Source organism: Natrix helvetica, assembly GCF_964273705.1.
Source record: "Natrix helvetica genome assembly, chromosome: 8".
In the NCBI taxonomy this organism is placed as follows: domain Eukaryota; kingdom Metazoa; phylum Chordata; class Lepidosauria; order Squamata; family Natricidae; genus Natrix; species Natrix helvetica.
Genome location: NC_138559.1, coordinates 3,242,207 through 3,254,787, shown reverse-complemented (window position 1 = coordinate 3,254,787; position 12,581 = coordinate 3,242,207). Strand labels below are relative to the sequence as shown.

The 12,581-nt window shown below is 42.9% G+C and overlaps 1 protein-coding gene across 2 annotated transcripts in view; it reads right to left on the bottom strand.

Annotated features, from left to right (window-relative positions):
* Positions 1 to 12,112, bottom strand: part of ARID5A (AT-rich interaction domain 5A) — a 45,098-nt gene extending 32,986 nt beyond the window's left edge. Inside the window, exons 1-2 of one of the 2 annotated variants that reach the window (XM_081960981.1) lie at positions 11,963 to 12,089; positions 9,509 to 9,751 (exon numbers count right to left, since the gene is read on the bottom strand). In XM_081960981.1, coding sequence (XP_081817107.1) covers positions 9,509 to 9,512 — 4 coding nt within the window. In that variant the 5' untranslated portion in view covers positions 9,513 to 9,751; positions 11,963 to 12,089. Of the gene's footprint in view, positions 1 to 9,508; positions 9,752 to 11,962 lie in introns of both variants that reach the window. The other variant, XM_081960982.1, reaches the window with a different exon arrangement.
* Between the last annotated feature and the right edge of the window lie 469 nt (positions 12,113 to 12,581).

The window sequence follows — 12,581 nt, the reverse complement described above, 5'->3', positions numbered from 1 at the left end:
CCGTTATCAGGAGATAGGCAAATGGACGAAAACAAATGGGAAAAAGGAACAAAAGATTGGGATTTACAAACTAGAGTTGACATGCTTTGGGGGGGAAAGGTCAGCTATAATAACACCAGTGTGGATTGGAATGCTCGGAATCTAATAACAGGGAATTACAAATACTTGGAAGTTGGAGGAGGAGGAGGAGGAGGAGGAAAGAAAAAGAGGAGGAGGAAGAGGAGAAGGAGAACGAGGAGGAGGAGAAGGAGGAGAAAAAGAAGAGGAGGAGGAGGAGAAAAAGAAGAGGAGGAGGAGGAGGAGGAGGAGGAGAAAAAGAAGAGGAGAAGGAGGAGGAGGAGGAGGAGGAGGAGGAGGAGGAGGAGGAGGAGGAGGAGGAGGAGGAGGAGGAGGAGGAGGAGGAGGAGGAGAAGAAGAAGATCACCACCAACAACAATCTTTGCACATAAAGAACTGAATTGGCGCAGCAATGGGCCAACTTGCACTTGCTTAACTTCCTGCGTCTGCTTCTCAAAATATTAACATTCCTCACATAAAATGAAGATTAGTCACAAAGTACTGATCTACTACTTAATTAAGTAACCTAAGGCATGACAAACAGGCCCCACTGTTGACGCCCCACGGTTTAACCGATCAATGAAGAGCAGCCCTTCCAGAGGGCAAAAGTATCTGGCAGCTGCCCTATTCGATTTGAATTCTGGGCATTTTGTTCTCTGGCGCTCTCTCCAAAAACAAGAAGCCATTTCTGCCCCCACATCCACTTCCAGCTCATGTTTGCTAAAACAGTTTGCATGTCACTCTCTCCCCTGAAGGGTCAGGGAGCGTATCCAAAACACTCACATACTGTACAAAGGGAAGGGGGAGGGGACTTGGAGAGGGAGGGAGAGAGAGAAAAGGATGGAGAGAGAGACAAAGAGAAAGAAAGAGAGAAAGAAGAGAGGGGTGGGAGGGAGGGAGAGAAGGGAGGGGGAGAGAGAGTGAAAGAGAGAGAGAAAAAGAAAGAGAAGGAAGGAAGGAAAAAGAAGAGAGAGGGTGGGAGGGAGAGAAAGAAAGAAAGAAAGAAAGAAAGAAAGAAAGAAAGAAAGAAAGAAAGAAAGAAAGAAAGAAAGAAAGAAAGAAAGAAAGAAAGAAAGAAGAGGGGGAGGGAGGGAGGGAGCTTTCTAGTTTCATGTGCTGTAAGGATGAGCTCATGGTTTACAGCAACCAAAGGAAGAGGTTTTGAGAAGATTACTGGACATGATGACAACTTCTTCAGGGAAACAAAAGACACCCAGGGAGGAGAGAGAATGGGGGGTGGGGGTCTGGGACCACCTCAGCCCCTTCCAGAAGGCTTCCAGCCAGAAAGGGAGTGCGGGTCCTTGCCCCTGCCCCTGCCCCTGCCCCTGCCCCTGCCCCAGAGACCTGCAAAGGGAGACAGAGAGAAGGCAAGAGGGGGCAGCGGAAGAGATGGCAGGAAGGGCTGGGAAGGAAGGAGACGTTCAGCTGTAAAGAGGAGGGGAGCTGGGGAATTCTGGGAGTTCAAGTCCACAAGTCTTAAAGTTCCCAAGTTTGGACCCCCCTGTTCTACAGAGAGAAAGGAGAGAAAGGAGAAATGACCACAAGAAAAGAACAAAAAATAACTATGAGTATTAAGTTGGGATGCAAATGTAAACATCCCATTTTGGGAGCCTGGGGAACTTTTTTTCCCTTCTCCCCTCTCCTCCATACGCGCGCGCGCACACACACACACACACACACACACACACCAGCAATTTATGGAAAGCTTTGATTGACTGTTAGGAACCGACTTACTTTCCTTCCTTCCTTCCTTCACTTCTCTTTCTCTCTCACTCACTTTTTCTTTTCTTTCCTTCCTTCCTTTCTTCTCTCTCTTTTCTTTTCCTTCCACCCTTCCTTTTTTTACTTTCTCTTTTTTCCTTCCTTCCTTCCTTCCTTTCTCTCACACATTTTCTTTTTTCTTTCTTTCTATCTTTTTTCTTTTTCTTCCTTCCTGCCTACCTTTCTCCCTTCCCTTTCTTTCCTTCCTTTCTCTCACTCTTTTCCTTTCCTCCTTTCTCTCTCTCACAGACTTTTTCTTTTTCTTAACTTTCCTACCTTTCTCCCTTTCTCTCCCTTTCCTTCCTTTCTTTCTCTCTTTTTCTTCCTTCCTTTATTTCTCTCCCTCACACTTTTTCTTTTTTCTTTCTTTTCTTCTTCCCTTCCTTCCTTCCTCCCTCCCTCTTTCTTTCCTTCCTTCCTTTCTCTCACTCACTCATTCACTCACTCGCTTTTTTCTTTTTTTCTTTTCCTTCCTCCATTCCTTCCTTCCTTCCTCCATCCCTCCCTTCTCTATAATTTGAAATAAAGAGTTCTGTGTGGCAGACAGTTGCCATATTCCATCCTTGTCAGTAGTGGAGACACCTGCTTTTGTACATGATTGTCTTTCTTTTTTTAATCCCCTCCCCTTGTAAAACAGCTGCCTGGAGACACTGGGGCAGTTTTGAGGATATCCCCCTCCCCCCCGTCTCTCTTTCCTTGTTGACTTCAATATAAGTAACCGTTTTTCTACACACAGTTGTGATATGTGAGATACAGAGAGGGGGACTTGTGCCTTCTCCTAATTGTATGACCCGGGGGAAGGAGGGGTTGTGCTATTTTGGTCCTGTTTTGGGCAGATGAAAGTTCTGGAAAGCAATGAGAAGATGCACAGGTATTACAGACTTACCACTGTTCATTTAGTGACTGTTCACAGTTACGACGGCCCTTGGAAAAAAAGTGACTTACGACCGCTACTCCCAGTTATGACCTTCACAGCATTCCCATAATCCAAATTATGGGATCAAAATTCGGATGTTCGGCAACAGGTTCCGACTTACGACCGTTCAGACTTATGTTCCAAGGTCACGCGATCTCTTTTTATCCCCTTCTGTCAAGTCAAGTCAAGAGGGAATCCAGATTCCCCTAACAACTGTGTTACCAACAACTGCAGTGATTCACTTAACAGCTGCGGCAAGAAAGGTCGTACGTCGGGGACTACCTATATAAAAGAGGTGTGCCTTTTGACGTCACTCTCAATTCCCCTTTAGAGGGAAGTAACTGAAGCCCAGAGAGGGGAAACCAAATAAGAATCTCTTTATAATTCAAATGTCACCCAATGTGTCCATTTCTACAGGAAGTTCTCGACTTACAACCAAGGCCAAAGTTTAGGTTGCTAAGTGAGACATCTGTTAAGTGAGTCCCCCCCCCCCCATTTTACGGCATTCCTGGCTACAGTTAAATGAATCATTGCAGTCGTTAAGTTAGTAACCAGGTTGTTAAATGAATCTGGACTTTTAGCTTGTCGGAAGGTCATAAAAATGGATCGCGTGACTCCAGGACATTGTGACGGCCATAAATATGAACCAATGGCCAAGCTCATGGATTTTCATCGCATGACCAGAAGGAGGCTGGCAACGGTCCTAACTCATGTTGTAACTCTGAGCAGTCACTAAGTGAAGCATTGTAAATCAAGGACGGGCTGTATTTAGAAAAACCACATTTCTTTGACTTGTGGCAACTCACAGCAGTGGCCCAGGGTTTTTTTTTTTCTAGCAGATCAGAGTCCAAACTTACTAAACTTAAGACTTGAGGACTTCAACTCCCAGAATTCCTCAGCTGAGGAATTCTGGGAGTTGAAGTCTGCAAATCTTAAAACTTTCCAACTTTGCAGATGCCAAAGGGAATTCTGATATTGAGAAGGCTGCCTATTTTGGAAAACCAAATTCCGGGGATGACTGAAGCAGGAAAGTCAACCATTCCATTGTTTGATGGGCTGCTCAATTAATTCCCTGGATCCACCTGCCACCTGACTCTCTGAGGCAAGGTGTGAGATCTCACAATTCAGCAACCTGGAAAAAAATGAGAATTTAAAAGAAAAAAAATCTATCGGGGAATTGAAATGGGAAAATAAAATTGTCAGTGCCAGTAAGTTAAACAAACACACACACACACACACACACACTTAAAGAGAAATACTGTACCACAGATCGGTTTCAAAACCTGGGGCTGAATCACACCCAAAATCAGATGTGGCATAACACCAGTGAAGTCATTCATACTTCTCAAAAGCGGAGGAGGAGGAAGAAGAAGAAGGAGCCAAGCCTTTCTTGAGAATATCAACTTCCCTGCCTCTTCCTTCAGCCGGGACTTGCTTCCAAGAAGTCATACCAGGGCTTGTATATTCACCGGTTCTGTGGGCATGGCTTAGTGGGCATGGCAGGGGAAGGATACTGCAAAATCTCCATTTCCTTCCCACTCTGGGGCCAGCCAGAGGTTGAATTTGCCGGTTCTCCGGACTATTCAAATTTTCCGCTACCGGTTCTCCAGAATCTGTCAGCACCGGCTGAATTTTACCTCTGTTCCAGCCCTAGGATTCTAGGAGTTCTGCCCACAGCTCTCCCCTTGCCAGCTTCATCACAGCAAGATAAGACCCACCGTGTGCCACGTTCCCACAGGAAACGGCGAACATGTGAAAACTCGGTGGCTTCAAGAGAATGTCACATTGTCCAAAAAGGACACTGGTGGTCCTGAAGCGGCATTCGTTTAGTGACCATTCGGAGTTACAATGGCACTGGGGAAAAATGACATATGACCATTTTTCACACTTGCAACCCTTGCAAGATCCCCCATCGCACAATCAAATTTGGGACTCGTGGCAACTGACAAGTATTTATGACGGGTTGCAGCGCCCCTGGACGCCCCTTTTGCGACCTCCTGACAAACAAAGTTGACGGGGAAACCCAGATTCGCTTATTGACCGTGTTGCTAACTTAAAACTGCAGTGATTCACTTTAGAACAGTGGCAAGAAAGGTCATAAAATTGGGGGGGAGGGAGAATTCAGTTAACATCTGTCTTGCTTAGCCATGGAAATTTGGGGCGCAGTTGTGGTTATAAGTTGAGAACTTTCTTTCTTTTCCCATGTTTTATTTGTTTTGTTTATATTACTTTCCATTTATAATTGATATTACTTTCCCACAACACTGTCAAATAATTTACTAAGACTGTATTATTACTATTCTTCTTCTCCTCCTTCCTGGTACCTATCTCTCCCCACTTATAACTATAATCATGTTGCTTGTATCTTTCAATTTATATTGTTTTTATTTGTTTCCTAGTATGATTTGATAGCTTAATAGTAATCTTGACTATCACTAAGTGTTGCATATTTTTTTATTATTGATGAATGTATTTTTATTCTCCTTGCGTACACTGAGAGCCTATGCACCAAAGACAAATTCCTTGTGTGTCCAAGGCACACTTGGCCAATCAAGAATTCTATTCTATTTCCATCAAACAGTGTATGATCTGGGTACAGTTGTCTGAACAGTCTTCATCCACATCACTATTATTATATTCATCACAATAATGCTAATAATATAACTATATATTAATATGATTACAATAACACATAACATCTTCATCATCAAATTATCTCCATATTAACATTTCCTCTTGTTATATCGCTTGCTTTCTAACTTCTGTTTCTATTATCTAACCACTGACAAAATGCATCCCACGCCAAAAAATATTCAGCTTCTTCTTTGTCCTTAAGAATAAGCATTAGTCTGTCCATTTCTGAGCATTCTAGTATTTTGTTAATTACATTTTCATCTGACAGAATCTCATCATTTTCCCATTGTTTTTTTCATTTCTGTGCATTAATGCTCAGGTGTGCCAAGGGCTCCATCAAGACAGAATTGTAACAGAATATAATCTTCCAAAGTTAGGATGGAGACTAAATGCTTTTGCACCCATCCCGCTTAAGAGTTAAATTAGTCCAGCGGCCAAAATCACAGATCTCTGCAAAGTTTCTTCTAAGTTCCCACCAACTATGGAAAAGTTCAAAGGGACAACTAAACACAGCCTTTGGAGGAAGTATCTGTATTAAAAATCCTGAACAAGCAGACTGTAAGGAACACACACACACACACACACACTCCATGTGCAAAACTTGATCACTAGATAAATCCCTTGCTTAGGGTCACCCCGATATAATCCGCCGATACTTCATCCGTGTTTCAGGATGAAGTCACAAAAAAGAGGAATCCTTTGCATGTTACACCAACGAAACCGCTAGATTTGCTCACTGGCCGTGCTGAGAGCGTTGTGTGAACAGGTGGTTACCCACCAAGAGTCAAGTGTTTCTGGATCACAGCCACACATTGGGTAATGCAGCACACGTGACAACTTTTGGCCCGTATCGAGTTCTTGGAAAACTCGTTACCAATGTTTAACGAAGAAGGAAATGGGGCAGGGAAATGAGTGAAACCACAAAGAACAACCCATATAGCTTCAGTTTCATTCGCTCGGTTTAATTTTAACCCGTCAAGTTTGAGGTGTTCTCATTTGGGGGGATGGGCTGATCTTGTTGTATTCGGGTCTTTTCCCATGTAAGATTGAGATTGTCTTGGCAACGTTTCAGTGTTGTCTCACTCGCCATCTTCAGGCTGGTGTTTTTGGTTTAAAGTGTGGCCGGAGCTAGAAAGACGGCAGCTCCAGCCACGCTTTCAGCCCAAAACCCAGCCTGAAGATGGCGAGTGAGACCTCGCTGAAACGTTGCCAAGACAATCTCAATTTTACATGGGAAAAGACCTGAATACAACAAGACCAGCATACCTACACCCGTGAAAATCTACGAATATGTATGTATGTATGTATGTATGTATGTATGTATGTGCGTGCATATGTATATGTATATATATGTATATATTTTTACAGAATCAAACAAAGCTGGAAGGGACCTCAGGAGGTCTTCTAGTCCAACCCGCTGCTCGAGCAGAGTGGTGGGGTTGAATTCTGCTGTACAATTCCAGCCAACAGGAAAGTTGTCTGGCGAATGGAAGTGTGAACTGTGGTAATTTTATTCAATTACCTCTGTGGGGCTCCAGCTTCCATTTGAAAACTGGAACACCAAGGCCCCTTCTGGCATTTGAGAATTCCCTGGCCCTGCTGTCGCTGTCCTGCCTCTTGCCAGAAATGACAGTAGGGATTGTGTTTCACAGCAACCCTCCCCCTTTCCCCGCACTCTCTCCTCCAATGGCATGTAGCATCGCTTGTATCCCCAGAGCAAAGCAAGGAAAGAGACAGAACATCCCACAAAGCAGATCTCAAACTTTTCATGTTGCTGGGATTTTGCTAAAGAGTTTCTGGGGGAAAGGCAGCTGGGGGCAGAAGGGGGGAAAGGGGGAAGGGGGATTTTTTATTTTTTTTTAATAAGAACAATCCATCTGCAAACACAATTCTGGTCGGAAGAGGAAGCAAACTCATTTGCATCTTCCAAAGACTGCAGACCCAGCTACTTTCAGGAAGTGACAGCCCCAAGAAGGAACTCAAAGGCATCGGACCAGTTTCATTCAAAAAGTTTTTCCCCCTTTTCTTTTCTGTTTTTTTTTTTCTTGACTCTTCCTTCCCAAAGTACCTGGCCTCTCTCACAGGACACTGCTGGGAACCTATCAGTTGGGAGGAGTGTGTGTGTGTGTGTGTGTGTGTGTGTGTGTGTGTGAAGCAGCTGTAGCACACCACAAATTAGCTGAGAACAGGCGAGCATGAACTTGGTGGGGGTGGTTGTGTAATGCACACCACAAATTAGCTGAGAAGAGACAAGGGATGAAAAAACAAAAGCCGCAAAAGGAAGCAAGGTTGGAACAAAATATCAGTGGTGTGAGTTGACAGTGTCTAACTGGCGATGCCGGCGATGAAGAGGAAGATAAAATTACCAGGAAAACCTCGCAAACCAAGAAACGGGGCTGTTTTCGGAGCAGCTTCTCCTCACTTCAAGCCCCCCTGAAGAAAAAGCGAGAGCCACGCACCCTTCCAGCCAGGCTACTGAGCTGGCACAGGGCGAAAAAGGCTGGGATCACGTGGATGAAGTTGACATACATCATGTTCCGAATACTAAGTGTGGGAAGGAGGCGGGGGGGGGGAGAGAGGGGGGAAAGAAGAGGAGGGTTTGTTGTGTTGTAATCGTCAAGGCAGAGAGAGTTGCAAGCAAGTTGGCCGCTTGACAAAACACACACACACCATCCTTCAGCGTTCAAGGGGGTGGGGGTAAAGAGAGAAGGAAAGGAAAGAAGGAAAGGGAGAAGAGAAGAGAAAAGAAAAGCAGAGAAAAGAAAAAGGGGAAAGAGAAGAGGAGGAAAAGAGAAGAAAAAGAAAAGAGAAAAGAAAAAGAAAAGAAACGAGAAGACAAGAAAAGGAAAGGAAAAAGTAAAGGAAAAAGAAAAGAGATGGGAAAAAGAGAAGAGAGAAGAGGAAAGAAGAGAAGAGGAAAGAAAAGAAAAGAAGAAAAGAAAAGGCCTGGTTGTTTGTTTGTTTTCCCACCTGCTCGGAAATGACAAACTTGGTGAGTTTTACAACTTAGTAGCAAGTCATTCTTGCCCATAATTATAGCTCAATCAGATGCAAAAAAAGAAAGAAAGTGAGTGAATTAGGGATCAGAGTCAGAGGGAGGGAGGGAGGGAGGGAGGGAGGAAGGAAGGAAGGAAGGAAGGAAGGAAGGAAGGAAGGAAGGAAGGAAGGAAGGAAAAATGGAAGGATTGAAGGAACAAAAGGAGAGAAAGGAAAGGAAGAAAAGGAGAAAAGGAAGGGAAGGGAGGAAGGAAGGAAAGGAGAAAGAAGGAAGGAAGGAAGGGAAGGAAGGAAGGAATAGGAGAAAGATCTGAATTCTCTTTCACACCTTCCAACCTTCTTCGACACCCAAATTTCTCGCGTACTCACTCAACTGAAAACAAACCTTCTCCTTAAAATAAACTTCAAAATCTACACACCCTCCTGCCCCTCGCTCTTCAGGGAAGCGAGGATGGGGGGGGGAGGGAGAATCTCAGATCGTCCCGAAATCCGGAGGAATTTTTCTCCCCCCCACTCCCCTCCCCCCCCCCCCCGAGCAGCTCCAAAGAGTCGGCGGATGATTGTACATAGAAAGCGGGCTTGTTATTGCATTGTTCGCACCGGGGGTTGCAAAGGGCTTTTGAGTCATGCAGCTGTCGGCGTCAGAAGATGACTTACTAATATAGGGAGGAATAGCCAGGGGGAGGGGGGAGGACGGGGAGGAGGGCTTTGCATGCCGCAACTTCACAAATCCGGACATTTTTCTCTCCTTTTTTGTGTTGCTTTCTTTTTTTCCCCACGATCAATAACTGTTTATCACAACTTGATACAACGTCGGTACAAAAACAACAACAACACAACACCCCTCCCTTCCCTCCCTTCCCCCCCTCCCCAGTTAAAAAAAAACTTTGAACAAAAGTTGACCCAACTTTGCAACAGCGAGTGGAGAGACACCCCCCCTCCGAAATTTCTTTCTGCTCCCCGTCAAAACTTTTTTTTGCCTACCCCGATTCTTCGCGACAAGATCCGACAAGCGAAAGTAACCCCTAAATTTAAAGCGTACAAGCAAGTTGCTAGTCCTCAAGGCGCCCCCGGGGACCACCACCACCACCCCAAAAAAACGTCCAAGGGCGGGGTCCCTCGCCCGCGACCGCTTTTGCTCACCCATCGCCCGGAGCGCCAACCCTGCCCAGCTCGGGACCAGCGGCTCCCATGTGATGCTGAGCCCGCAAGGCGACTGAGCCGCAAACTCGCTCGCTCCGCTCCCCTCTCTTGGCCCGGGAGCCTGCTTCGGTGCTCTGATTGGGCACCTTTGGGCGCCGGCCCCCGGCGATTGGACGAGGCCGCCGTCGCTCCAGCGGGAGGTTCGTGGCTCCTCTCGGCTGAGGGATTCTGGGAAGTGTGGTTCTGGGGGAAGGAAGAAAAAAAAACGATTTGCCGCTGGAGAAGGAAAGGCGAAAGTGGAGGGAGAGGAAATGGAATTGCAGAAACAAAAACAGAAACACTTTAAAGACAAATTAAATGAGGAGCCGGATTGTGGAGGGCAATGTGCTGACTACAAATCTCTTAGAGAGGGCTATAAAGTATTGAGAAGCGGTATATAAGTCTAAGTGCTGAGTGATATATAAGACTAAGTGCTAAGCAGCAAGTCTAAGTGTTAAGCAGTATATAAGTAGGTGTTAAGTGGTATATAAGGAAGTGCTAAGCAGTATATAAGTCTAAGTGCTGAGTGATATATAAGTCATAAGTGCTGAGCGGAACATAAGACTAAGTGTTAAGCAGTATATAAGTAAGTGTTAAGTGGTATATAAGTAAGTGTTAAGCGGTATATACGTCTAAGTGTTAAGAGGTATATAATACTAAGTGCTAAGCCATATATAAGCCTAAGTGTTAAGCAGTATGGTATATAATACTAAATGCTAAGCGGTATATAAGTCTAAGAGTTAAGCAGTATATACGTCTAAGTGTTAAGAGGTATATAAGACTAAGGGCTAAGCAGTATATACGTATAAGTGTTAAGCAGTATATTTGGCTAAGTGCTAAGCTGTATATAAGTCTAAGAGTTAAGCAGTATATACGTCCAAGACCTCCAAGGTCCCTTCAGCTTCTATTCTATTCTACTAATTTCAAAGCAAGTGGACTTCAATTCCCAGAATTCCCCAGCCAGCAATTCCCAGAATTCTGGGAGTTGAAGTCATTTGGCTTAAAATTGCCACTGCTTTACAATACAGACACACCTGATAGTGAGGAGTCCTTGACTTACAACCGTTCATTTTGTGACCGTTTGAAGTCACAACAGCACTGAAAAAAGGGAACATGACCATTTTCCACACTTACGACCATTGCAGCATCCCCGTGGTCAAGTAATCAGAATTCAGATGCTTGGCAACCGACTCGTATTTATGTCAATTGCTGTGCCCCGGGGGTCACATGATCCCTTTTTGTGACCTTTTTGACATGCTAAGTCCATGGGAAAACCAGATTCACTTAACGACCATTTTGCCACGTTAACAACAGCCGTGATTCATTTCCCAATGGCTGCATGAAAAGTCGTAAAACGGGGCACTTCATAAATGTCTCACTTAAGAAGAGAAATGTTGGGTTCAGGTACGTGGCCATAAGGTGAGGACTAGCAGTAATTCAGGACACCAGCAGCATTTCAGTTATTTCATTTCAGTATTTTATTTATTATTTTTTGTTTTAATTATTTTATTTTATATGTTATTTTTTATTATTTTATTTCATTATTTTGTTTTGTTTATTATTTTAATTTGTTTTAATTGTTTTATTTTTATTTTTATTTTATTATTTATTATTTTAGTTTGCTTCAATTGTTTTGTTTTAATTGTTTTATTTTAATTATATTATTTTACTTTATATTTTTATTTTATTATTTTAGTTTGTTTATTATTTTGTTTTAATTATTTTATTTTTATGTTATTTTTTATTATTTTTTCATTATTTTATTTTATTTTATTATTTTGTTTTAATTGTTTTATTTTAGTTATTTTATTTTTTATTATTTTGTTTATTATTTTGTTTTGTTTTAATTTTTATTATTTTATTTTATATTTCATATTTTTATTATTTCATTTTATATTTTTATTATTTTATTTTGTTTTAATTCTTTTTACTTTCTTTTAATTTAATTTTAATTTAATTTTAATTTAATTTTAATTTTTTTTATATTTTCATTTTATTTTATTTTATTTTTATTTCATTTAAAAAGTGGCTTCTCTGAATCCAAAGCTGCCTTCAGGGTTTCTCCCCCTTTGACCCCTACTTCTAACTACCTTTCCTCCCACCCAATTGTCAAACCTGGCTTAGCTTCCTTCCCGGCTGCCCATGACTACATCTCCCACAGCACCCCTGCGTGATGTGGGACGGTCCTGGGCTGTGAAAAACACACCCGTGCGTCAGCTTCTCAGGCTTTTTTAAAAAAAAAAACCCAAAACCACAAATACAAAGAAGGGGAGGAGAGAAGAAGCGAAGCCACGAGAGCGTCATGTCTAGGAATAGAAATGGGAAGGCTGCCAAGATATTACAGGAGATGAGTAATCCACTTAAGTCATTCCTCTAAACACCATTCCTTGTAAGAGAATTAAAATATCAACTTACATCACCCGAGTGCAGCAAGCAGACTCGGCCAAAGGCTGCGCAGGCATCAGGCTTGGCCTCTGGCTCCCAGGAAGAGCAAGGAGAGGGGCGGAGGGGAAGCATTGAGTGGCTTCCAAGTAATCCTGGCTGGCCTACGCAACCAGCGGAGCTTGGGGGGGGGGGGAATTAGAAGGAGAGGCAGCCAGGAGGGGAGGCTAATGTGAAGCACAGAAGTTTTCCCCCACCCCACCGGCATCATTTTTAAAGAACAATTTCCTTTTTCTTTTTTCATCATTTTTATTTAGAATGGCATAGCATAGAATAGAATAGAATAATGGAATGGAATGGAATTTAGAAGAGAAGAGGAAGAGAATATAGAATATAGAGTAGAGTGGAATGGAATGGAATAGAATATGGAATGGAATTTAGAAGAAGAGAAGATGGAATAGAATATGGAATGGAGTAGAATAGAATTTAGAAGAAAAGAAGATGGAATGGAGTAGAGTAGAATAAAATAGAATAGAAAATGGAATGGAATGGAATTTGGAAGAGAAGAATGGAGAATGGAATGGGATGGAATAGAATAGAAGAAGAATGGAAAATGGAATGGAATAGAATTAATTAATTTCTTTCTTTCCTT